We start from the raw sequence: 12,276 nt of genomic DNA on the forward strand, positions 1-12,276 counted from the left end.
GAACTGCTGCCACTAAGTTAAAAATTTTCACAACACAATCTGGTGATAATAAACCTGATTCTGATTCATTTTTCACCCACCTCAATGCCTCAATATTCTTTTCAGAGCAGCATGCAGCCCTCCTTATGAATATAAATTCATTTCTTTTCATCTGTCTTTCTGACAATTAACCTTTTTGCTTTTGTTTTATTTTTAAAATGGCCTCATTTTGATTCCTATTTCCCCAATAATATGTGGCCTTGCTATTGCTTCTAATAAACTGCAATATTTCACACATATCTACAGAGACATTCATTTTCCCCAATCACTAAACTGTAACATCTTGCATTCATGTGGGAAATAATTTGCCATTAAGCTGTCATCTCTTTCATCTCTGAAAAAAATTAATTTGCCAATTATAACCACATTCTGTAAATTAATTAACATAGTTTTATAATTTTTTGCAGTCCATCAGTACTGATCAAATACTTTAATGCTGCATCAGTTACTACTTTTGAAATACAGTGTTTCGTTCTAGAGATCTAATTGTTAATATAAACTGTGAATGGAAGATGGTGAAGACCCCAACTTTAGCTTTACCACCCTACACAGCTTCATTTCACCAAATCCTTCGATACTGTTTTAAAACTAGTTAGCTTCCATTCTGCCACAAGTCCTCAGACTCTGCAGGTCTGGCAATATTCATTCATCTATTAAGTGACATCGTACTAAAGACCGTTGAGAAATCTGGACAGGTTACGTCTATTGCATCAGTCCCGTCTACACTCTTGGTGACTTCTTGATAGATTTCAAAGAGATTGGCCAAGCAAGACACTTCCTTTCCAAATCCATACAAAATCCATCCAAAATTCATTGTTTTTTTTTAATGTTTTTGTTCCCATCCTTCTTCCCATCTCAGGCATTAAAGTGATTACACTGCAGTTCTCCAGAGCTGCTCAATTTCTTATATTAAACACTAGTATTACATTATCTGTTAGTCCCCTTCCAGCTCCATGTTTTCTAGCAGATTATTAAATTTATTCCATAGTGACCAACTATCTAATCACTAAATTCCTTCAAGATGCGTGGATTAAATCCACCCAGAGCAAGGGTTTATGCTCTGAATAATTTGTGTAGTATTCCTCTTGTTTTTTATTTTATACAATTCTGAATTTCAAACTCGTCTTGCCTCCTTCATAAATAAGGAAGCACGGGAATTACAGATTTTCTTGTCATTTCATTGTTGTTGGTGAATCCCTCTTCTCCGACTCTTTGCTGACTTATTCCCGATACTAGTAAGCACATTGTTCAACTTAAAAAAAAAATCACCTAAAAGGGCAATTCAGCCTAAAACTGTAACAGAGGAAAATCATTATTAAAGAATTTACTGTCTTCTTGGTTGATATTATTTCAATTGCACGGTGGAGGAATGCTCAAGTGTCTCAGGTCCCAAAGGCACATAAACAATATGAGGATGAACTCACTATTAGTACTTTCTTCCTGGGGATTTTTATTGTGCACAAGTCAAACCTGGAGTTCAAATGATATGGCAGAGATAATGAAACTGCTTATTCATGCTGTGAGCAAATCCCAACAAATTCAAAACATCCGTTTCAACCTTCAGTGGTGCAACTCTGTACCTATCCGGATATTATTTCAGATACTGATAGCTGCTGACAAGGGAGAAAATGACTTCAATTTACTTTCCCGGGGGTCAAAAGCCACATGTCAGTGCAGAACTTTCCTTCCTAACTCTCATACAAATCTCCTGCTCCCCCCACTTCCAGGATCGTTCATTTAAACACATGAAGAGCAACAATTAACTGTGATACTTTAAACTTGAAAAATCCACACATCACCTGAACCCAAGCTCCACTGCCCACTCTAGATGTTTGCAGTGAGGAACAAGGGAGCTGGGAACGCTGACAATAGAACATCCAGGTACAGGCAGGCTCGGGTAATGTGAACCTCTATTTGTTCTTCACTCAGTGGTTCTGTGGTCGGGTCAGTGCAAAATCCTGTTTAAATTTCAAACCTAAAACACCCTAGCAATGTTAATAATATCCACAAACATCAGAAAATCTGGAAATCCAAAGGAACACACACAATGTTTGAGGAACTCAGTAGGTCAGACAATATCTATGGAAAAGAGGAACTAGTATGTCATAAGTTGTGCGTATTTTGCATCTTAACAATAAAATACCTAACAGTAATTTTAAAAAAAAGTTTTCTTACCGTGACTTTTGGTTTCTTGTTGCGATTCTTCTACTGGAGGCACTTCTCTGTTTACAGTCATGGATTCACTGTAAAATAGTATTCAGTAAACAGAAAACACTCATGGCTGGACAGCAACCTGACTTACATTCTCAAACAAATTAACTTACTGTAATATTTTATACTCCACAAAACATTATTCCAAAACTTCAATTTATTCCACTCCTGTACCAAAATTGTAAACAGGAGGATAGCGATGTTAAAAACTCTCTATATTCACATGGACAGCCTTTGGTCAGAATGGTGGGTCTGGGATTTACAGGGGAGAGACAAAGTCTGTAATCTTGTGCACAGTTATACAGGCAGATAAATTCCTGAAAACATTTTTTGAGCAACAGCAGTCATTTAATGAAAAATCCTGAAGTACACATGAGTGGGTTGAAAATGTTTCTTACCACTTTGTAAACAGTCTCAGAGACACAAAATGTCAGGGACTTTTAATACTTAAAATAAATACTGGTAAAATGCCTAACAGTAACAAATACTATGAATTAATTCTTCTCAGGCTTCAAGCCAGGTACAGGTTATCGATTATAACCGACGTTTCGATGACAAACTCTGCCATCTTCTTCAGTGATGAAACCTGGGCATGTCTCGTCTGGTAATAAGAAGTATCACAGGATAAGACAAGCCCAGGCATCATCCCCGAAGAAGATGGCAGAGTTTGTCATCGAAACGTCGGTTATAATCGATACCTGTACCTGGCTTCAAGCCTGAGAAGAGATTATTCATCATATATGCCGGGAAAGCACTGGATCCTTTTTCAGTAAAAAATACTGTCGACTTTTCAAATAAATGACAATTTTGTGCAAAAGTGTTGACAATTTGATTTTGACTTATGAGATTTGCACTTTGTATCATCTGAAAAGGAAGCCAAACACAAGCTATGTGTAAACGTTATTATTTAAAGAGATGGTGATCTGGGTAGTTATACTTAAAAGTTAGGCTTCAAAGATCAAGCTCCTTGCCATTGCCTCCAAACTGACAAATAGCTTTGGAAATGGCAGGTAAAATTAAAGTGGCCTTATGCAAAAGGTGGTGTGGGAAAGAGGGACAGGGCAGAAAACGAATGAGATAAAAAAGACAATATAATGGTTGAGGGATGTACAAGAGAAAACAAAACAGGAGGGAAATAAAGAGACAATAAAAAGATGGCAGAAAAATGGAAAACGGTAGCAGTGGGATTATTCCCACTTTCCTGGCCAATACTTACCATTTGGGAAACCCATTGGGCAGACTGTCTTATGTGTGTGCCCAGTACCAGACCCCAAATACAGATACCTTATTTCAAGTTCTGTCACAGTAAGCAATTACAAGGCAAATAGAAGATTCGAGGCCTCCTTGAAAAAGTGCAACTCAGCAACTCTTGAGAATTCCTGGTCAATGACTGCTCAAAGTAAAGGAACATTCAGGAGGGTATCATGAACCTCAAGCACAGAAACCCTTATGTAAAAAGCCAAAGGAGCTCACCACTTCATCTCCCCACCCATCTGCCCTCTCTGCCATCTTTTGGGTGGGGGGGGGGTCCCATATTGGCTTGTATCACCTTACAAGAGTGGAAGCAAAACATGCTTTATCCCAAGATTGAAAGAGAAAATAACTCTCACCTCATGGTTGCTAAATAAATATCTTCTAATTTCTTCCTTTTTGATGGCCGGCCTCTTTTTTTAGGCTTTGTGTGTACAAGTTTGTAATCAGAACTATTTAGTTTTCCATTTTCCCTGCAATGAAAAATTAATAATCTTAAATACAAGACAATATTTAGAATTCAAGTCCTAAAGCATAAAATTACTGGTTTTCTTACATCATCGTGCAACAACTCCCCTGAACAAATCCTTCTAGCTGGCATCATTTAAGTCACAGTTTGATATTCTTTGTTACAGTATCTCAAAACACACATATACATAAATTAAGAGTTGATTATTACATTTCTGCTGCCTGGTTTCTGTCCGATGAGAAAGATGGTCCCTCCTTGTATAAACGAGTACCATAGAAATACCAATAGGTTGATCCAATGGCATCTTCTCCTAAGGGTTCTACTCGCAGATTATCAGCATCCAGACCCTGAAAGAAAAGATGTGGAGAGTTGACACAGTAAGAGGCTGAACTGACTTGCTGGCTTCAGGTCTGCAATGCGAGGCTACATCCCTGAGGTTAAATTCCCAATAGGATCGCAAAGGTGCCTATATAAGGAATGCCTGTTCTAATATGCCAATTGGAGAAACGACTTAGAAAAGGTCATTGATGCAATGTAATCCAAATCAATTTCTAGACACTTCTCCCTTCGCAGATGTTTCCCAGCTTGCTGTGCATTCCCCACATTTTATTTCAAACTTCCAGTACTCGTGGTGCCACTAGAAACATCTAATTAATGAAAGTGCCAGAATACAAGTTAGCGACCATTAGAAATCTCCCACACCAGACCATGAACACAAAAAGAAATAAAACAATGGATATTTAAAAGCAGTGGGTCAAGCATTGGAACTGAGGAGCACAATAAGAAGGCGGCATTGATCAGGAGGCTATAAATTTTTTATATATATATTTTGGTACACAGTTCAAAAACAGAAAACCTGTAGTAATGAGTTAGGTGGCAATTACAATGTTGCACCTAACAAAAAGCAGATAAATAATCAATGATACCAAATATGAAATACATCAACTTTTATTAACTGGAGCTTTTTTTTTTAAAAAGTAAAGTGAGAACAACATAAAATAGAAATGTTCTGAACTGAGCCTTCGTTTAAATTACATTGTGACTGTATTATGAGCCACTTAACAATACAGAATAAATTTAAGGTTGCCACCACAATGGAATGCTTTAACTATCTTTAAACTGCAGCGTGCACAGGATGTGAGAAGGTAGCACCAATAAGAACCATAAGTTTGACAGAAGGAAATGGATCGATTTTAGAGAGGAAAAACTTAAAAGATTAAGGACTAAAGCTAGCGCAGGGTAGATGGGTCAAACAGTTTCCTTCTGTGCTGTAAATTTCAATGACTTTGCAAGACAATGAAAAATCCAGAGCTAGGTGCTGGCAGGTTTGTGTTATGCAATGGACTGGGGGGGGGTGGTGAAGGAAGAACAGGCATGTCTTGGGTTCAGTTTTAATAAGAGCAGCCTGAGTGATTGATGGACATGTGTCAAATTTAGAGGGAACAGGAGTTCTTCAGTTTCGCTAATGTTGAATTTTAAGTCAATTGAAAAAGCAGTGCCTACGAATGGATAATGGTTTCCTGAGTGAAGAATTAGAAGGCGCCTGTGGGGAGCTCTGCAGGAGTGGATGAGGTCAGAGAAGGAGAAAATGAGATAAGAAGAGAAAACAGGTTCTGTAAGTAGTTAGTTTCAGAGCAGTGTGAAATAAGCCTTGACCCCCTCTTTTTAAGATTGTACCTTTAAAAGATCAAAGACATCATCTGCATCCAATCTATAGTCACAGAGTCTGTGTAACAGTTCCACACGTAAACGAATGGGTAATTCTTTGAACTTGGTGTTTTTCAGCGGGTTTGCTCTGCCTTCTTCAAGTTCCCATCGATGTTTAATAATATCTTCCAGGTACATGTCACAGCTGTCAGGACTGGGAAACAAACACTCCATTAATAATCAAAAATCAAACCTTTGAATATACACAAGATATATTTTTCAGCTGTGTATCGCTACGGTCATGATGTGTACCCAACCTACTGGCACATCACAGCTCTATACATGAAGAATCTAAGTTTTCACATGAGTTATATCTTGATGGGCACTCATGGCAGACAAGGCTCTGGGTTGGGAGAGAATAGAATATTTATCCTTGTTCATCGATGTTTTGTTTTGCACCAAGTACTGTGCAGCTTAGTGGTTTTGTTTTTTTTTGTAATTTGTAGGGTATTTGTTACAAAACATTTTTTAAACTAATACAAGATTACTCCTGAAAAATATCTTAAATACATTTATTTGCCTTGCCATGGAATAACATTCTACGTAAATAAAATGATGATGACTGTAATCACACCGGCCACACCTGGAATTCCATGGCCCTCTTGGATAGAGAAGTCCAAAGATCCACAGTCATCTGAATGAAGAAGTTTTCTCATCTTGAGATGGTATCAGTTTCTAGACATCCCAAACAAGCAAAACATCATCTCTGCATCTGAGACTATAGGTGCAGTCTCTCCTTATTAGGCAGAAATTGATCTGATTAACCTTTTTAATCTGCATGCCCTTCATCATACAATGTCTTCCCTTAAGTTCAGGCAGCAGGCAGACTTGGCATGAAATGCTCCAGGCGGTCTCACCAGGATAATTCCAGTATCATTCCAGTCCTTATTCTTGTATTCGTTGGCTCTTACAATAAAGGTCAACACATCATCTATTTCCCCAGTCGCTTGTTCTATCCGGATGGCAACGTTCAGTGATTCCCATACAAGGATATCCAGGTCACTATGAACAGCAGCACCCCTCATTATCTTACAATTTCAAAGAGCAAACTCCACGTTTCTACTGAAAATTGTTCCAGGTTTTACTTCATTTGCCGCATACTTGCCCATTCAGTTAGCTTGTCTTCTGCAGCCTCCCACCACCCACACTGCCAGCCAGCTTTGTATTATCAGCAAGTGCAGATTCTATTCAGGAGCACAGCAGTTGGTAGTGCTGCCTCACTGCTCTGGTGGTCTGGGTTTGATCCGGACCTTGGGTACCATCTGCACAGAGTTTATGCCTTCGCCCTATAACTGTAGGGGTTTCCCCTAGTGCTCTGTGGTCTCAACCACGCGTTGGTAGGTTAACTGGTAAATTGCTTCGACGTCAGCTCAGTGGCAGGAGAATTGAAAAGGGATGGCAGCAGCTGCAGAGAGGAAGCCTAATGAAAATAGTCGAAGGAAGCCAGGAGGCCAGACCTGGAGTCGGAGGACCGTCCGTGTTTGTTTGTGTGTGTGTGGGAGAGGGGAAAGAGGTTTGCTGTGTCCTGTGATGTTCTGCCACGCACGGTGGACATGCTATGATATGTTGACGCTGGTTTTCCCTTGTAAATAATTTTTTTACCGTGGATTAAGTTTATCTATCAAAATAAACTTTTCATAGTAAGAGAATATATATTTAAATTAAAATGTTGGTGCTGGAATGTGTGGCAACTATGTGCTGCCCCTAGCACATCCTTAGGTGTGTTGGTTGTTAAAGCAAACGATGCGTTTCACTGTACATGTGATAAGTCAATCTAAATCTGAATTGAATAGGTGTGGGGAAAATACACACTGATGAGAGACTCCCAGCACAAATCTCATCGATTGAACGAGAAAGCACAGCTATGCCTCTGCTCCCTTAGAAGTTTGGGAAGATTCGGCATGACATCTAATACTTTGAAAAACTTCTATAGATGCGTGGTGGAGAGTACATTGACTGGCTGCATCACAGCCTGATATGGAAACAACCAAAGCCCTTGAATGGAAAATCCTACAAATCGTAGTGGATATGGCCCAGTACAGCCTTCCCCCCACTGAGCCCACTACTCAGAGCATCCATCATCAGGGGCCCCCACCACCCAGATTATGCTCTCTTCTCGCTGCAGCCATTAGGAAGGCAGTACAAGAGCCGGGGGACTCACACCACCAGGTTCAGGAAAAGTTATTACATCTCAGCCATCTGGCTCTTGAAGCAGTGGGGATGACTTCACTCAACTTCAATTGCCCCATCACTGAACTTTCCCACAACCCATTCAACACTTTCAAGGAATCTTCATCTCATGTTCTCAATAGTTATTGAGTATTTATTATTTTAATTATTTTTGTATTTGTACAGTTTGTGTCCTTTGCACACAGGTTGTCTGCCCCGTTGGTGGAATTTTTTATTGATATGTTTCTTGGATTTACTGAGTATGCCTGCAAGAAAATGAATCTCAGGGCTCTATATGATAACATATCTGATCTCCTCCTTTATCATAAGAAAATAAAACAACCACATATCCAATGAAGATGCTGCAATGTGTTTCATTGAAGATGGCTCTTATTTGAAGGTACTAATTAGACTGCTTTCTGGCTTTGCTCAAGCAAATATTGAACAAATCTAATTATGAATGGCAGAAAAGACCCACAATTCATGCAGGGTTAAGGTCAGACAGAGAGTCATTCCTTGCAACTGGAGGCAATTTACATTAGTTTGGTATTCAGAAGGTGGGGGTGGAATCTCACTCATTTCAAATGCATTGTTAGCTTACAAGTCCTTTGTGACACCTTGTCCTTGGCATTCTATTCAATTTGCTCAGCTTGACATCAGCAACACAGACAGCCAGGCTACAAGTCCCCACAATACAATAGAACACAAATACCTGCTTATCAGTTGTGCACAAAGAATAAAATAAGATTTTAAAATGTGGTGGGACAATGATACAGGCTTGCTTAACAATAGTTTGCATGGGGTCTGATATGGGTCCTGGTAGACCCATAGTTTCTGCCTGCTTCTGCCCTACTGAACTTGTATCTACTCATCTGGACTCCATTTTGTCACCCATAGTTCGGTCCCTCCCCACCTACAACCGGGATACATCCTATGCCCTCCACCTCCTCAATAACTTCCAGTTCCCCGGCCCCGACCGCTTCATTTTCACTATGGATGTCCAATCCTTATACACTTCCATTCCCCATCAAGAAGTCCTCAAAGCCCTCCGCTACTTTCTGGTCAATAGACCTCACCAGTTCTCCCCCACCACCACCCTCCTCCGGTTGGCAGAACTGGTACTCACACTTAATAACATCTCTTTTGGCTCTTCCCACTTTCTTCAGACCAAGGGTGTAGCTATGGGCACTCGCATGGGACCCAGCTATGCCTGCCTCTTCGCTGGTTATGTGGAACAGTCTATGCTCCAAACCTATACTGGTACTGCTCCCCAACTTTTCCTTCGCTACATTGACAACTACATTGGCGCTGCTTCCTGCACCCATGCTGAGCTCGTCAATTTCATCAACTTTGCTTCTAAAGCCTGATTTATACTTCTGCATCAACGCGACGCCACAACAAGTACTGTGTCGCCGCAAACCCTACACAAGGCCGACACGGATCCCTGTGCCACAGCCTGCGTTGCTGCGACGCACACCTCTCCCAAAATGTAACCCAATGTTGCAGCAACACAGACCGTAAGAACTGTGATTGGTCCACTTGGTAGCATCACATTTCATCCCACGCTGCAATAGCTTCCCACTGGGCGACTCAAGGGCAGGGAAGGAACTCTGGCTGCAGTGTTTTCCATAAAGCTTTACAGACCTCCGAAATTATGGAGGATACATTTTGCTTTTACGAAAAAAGACGCTCGCTTCTTGTTTACCCCAAGAAAGACTACCATGATCATGAAGCCTTGCACGGGCAGGTTTATGCGCATGCATGATGTGCGCGAATTGCAGAGCAATGCAGACACACTAACGCACAAGTATAAATGCTCACCACGCGCGCAAGTCACTTGCGTAGGTTACAGCATCGAGTTAACGCAGAAGTATAAATCAGGCTTAACTTCCACCCAGCCCTCAGGTTCACTTGGTCCATCTCGGACACTTCTCTCCCCTTTCGCGATCTCCACCTCTGGAGACAGACTGTCCACTGACATCTTCTATAAGCCCACTGACTCTCATAACTACCTCGACTATACCTCTTCCCACCCCGCCACATGCAAAAATGCCATTCCCTATTCCCAGTTCCTCCATCTCCGCCGCATCTGCTCCCAGGATGAGGCTTTCCATTCCAGGACATCTCAAATGTCCTCTTTCTTTAAGGATCGTGGTTTCCCTTCTGCCGTCATCAATGATGCCCTCTTCCGCATCTCCTCCATTTCGGTCCTCACCCCAACCTCCTGTCACCACAACAGGGACAGAGTTCCCCTTGTCTTCACCTACCACCCCACCAGCCTCTGGATCCAGCACATTATCCTCCACAACTTCCGACACTTTCAACAGGACTCCAGCACTAAGCACATCTTTCCCTCTCCACCCCTCTCCGCTTTCCACAGGGATCAGTCTCTCCGCGACTCCCTGGTCCACATGTCCCTCCCGGCACTTATCCCTGCAAGCGTAAATACTTCACCTGTCCCTACACCTCCTCTCTTACCACCATTCAGGGCCCCAAACAGTCCTTCCAGGTGAGGCAACACTTCACTTGTGAGTCTGTTGGGGTCATCTATTGCATCCCGTGCTCCCGGTGCGGCCTCCTCTACATTGGTGAAACCCAATGCAGACTGGGGGACCGCTTCGTCGAGCCCCTCCACTCCGTCCGCCACAACAGACAGGATCTCCTGGTTGCCACCCACTTCAACTGTGCTTCACATTCCCATTCAGATATGTCCATACATGGCCTCCTCTACTGCCATGATGAGGCCAAACTCAGGTTGGAGGAGCAACACCTCATATACCATCTGGTAGTCTCCAGCCCCTTGGCATGAACATAGAATTCTCCAACTTCCGGTAATTCCCTCCCCCTCCCTTCCCCCATCCCAGTTTCACTCTGCCCCCTGCTCCAGCTGCCTATCACCTCCCTCATGGTTCCACCTCCTTCTACTACCCATTGTGCTTTCCCCTATTCCTTCTTCACCTTTCCTGCCTATCCCCTCCCTCACCCCTTGATCTTTCCCCTTACTGGTTTTTCACCTACCAGCCTTCTTCCCACCCTCCCCCCCCCACCTTCTTTATAGGGCCCCTGCCCCCTCCCTCTTCAGCCCTGACGAAGGGTCTCGGCCCGAAACATTGACTGTTCGTTTCCATGGATGCTGCACGACCTGCTGAGTTCCTCCAGCGTGTTGTGTGTGTTGTATGGGGACTGACAGGATCTGATTTGGATTTCCTGGTTAAATTCACCACATGAAGCACATGCAAGCCAAAGATAATTTTTCCCCCATCCAGGGAAATTTGAGATGGATTTCCACAGTCCAATTCACTGGACCCTTCATCATTAGGTCTGACTGGCTGAAGGATATAGCGATCTAGTCTGGATGAGTGGAGGCACGTAGCAAGAAATTGCTGGAGCAGATGGGAAAGGTCAAACAAGAATTGGCATTGTTGAGACAAGCCTCCTTTTCAATAACTAGAGAAGATTTTGTCATCAGGTACCATATGCCCTTGAGGTTGCTGTACTTGGTGGAGGTGTGGCCTGTATCCTGCTCCTCTTGCCTTGGTAATCACCTAGGCCAACTTCCAGTTCATCTGGGATCCAAGATAGAATGAGTCCACTGGGTCACAGTGCACGTCCCTAGATAACAGGGGCAAAAGTGCACCCAACTTTGTCCTCGCTCCGATGACCAACTTTGTGTGTGGTTACACCAGGCTGCAAATGGAAACAAAGTATCAGAGCACCAAGTATCACTATGTGCCGGGGTTCTACCTACCCCTGGTGCTGGGGAGAACCGGTCTGGCCCCACTGCTGAGCAACGTTCCAATCAGCTGGATGTTATCATACCACCTGTCCTTTGTGGAAAAACTCTTCCAAGCAAATGCCTTTGACCACAAGTACATCAGGCAGCGTTCAGCATGGCACGCCCTGCGGCACTGGGGCTGTAAAGTGGTTCGCTGAGCAAAAGTGTCGAAATCATCTGGAAGAATAGCCAGCAAGCACCAGGACTTTGCTTCACTGGCTTCAGATACAATGCTACATTTTTGGCGACACCTTATCAATGTCATTGTCAGCTTGACGAGACGTTCCTTCCTGTACCATCGAATTATCATTCCTAACACATGCTGCTCTTGGCATAGCAGCAGTAGGCGAGGGGCATGGTGGCAGAGGGCATGAAGAGATGGTCGCTCACATCTTTGCAGAATATGAATTTGATAAAGGGTTGTGGGGAAGAAAACAAGAATCCTGGTCTTGGATCATCCCCAGCAACTGCAGAACAGCTCTCTCGGATCAATCCTGCAATCCTACAGAGAGGAAGTTATCATCCTGACACAGTGGTGTCAAGAAATCAACTTCTCCCTCAATGTAGCAAAAACAAAGGAGCTGGTTGTGGTCTACAGGAGGAATGGAGACAAGTTAACCCTTATTGACATCAATGGATCTGGGGTTAAGAGGGT

The 12,276-nt window shown here is 42.6% G+C and overlaps 1 protein-coding gene across 1 annotated transcript in view; it reads right to left on the reverse strand.

The window, feature by feature from the left end:
* LOC134352346 (chromatin remodeling regulator CECR2) overlaps nucleotides 1-12,276 on the reverse strand; it is a 133,089-nt gene that overhangs the window by 40,969 nt on the left and 79,844 nt on the right. Inside the window, exons 3-6 of the mRNA XM_063059645.1 lie at nucleotides 5,648-5,831; nucleotides 4,181-4,317; nucleotides 3,861-3,974; nucleotides 2,215-2,282 (exon numbers count right to left, since the gene is read on the reverse strand). Of these exons, the coding sequence (XP_062915715.1) occupies nucleotides 2,215-2,282; nucleotides 3,861-3,974; nucleotides 4,181-4,317; nucleotides 5,648-5,831 (503 nt within the window). The remainder of the gene's footprint in view (nucleotides 1-2,214; nucleotides 2,283-3,860; nucleotides 3,975-4,180; nucleotides 4,318-5,647; nucleotides 5,832-12,276) is intronic.

This window comes from Mobula hypostoma, chromosome 9 (assembly GCF_963921235.1).
Source record: "Mobula hypostoma chromosome 9, sMobHyp1.1, whole genome shotgun sequence".
Taxonomy (NCBI): Eukaryota; Metazoa; Chordata; class Chondrichthyes; order Myliobatiformes; family Myliobatidae; genus Mobula; species Mobula hypostoma.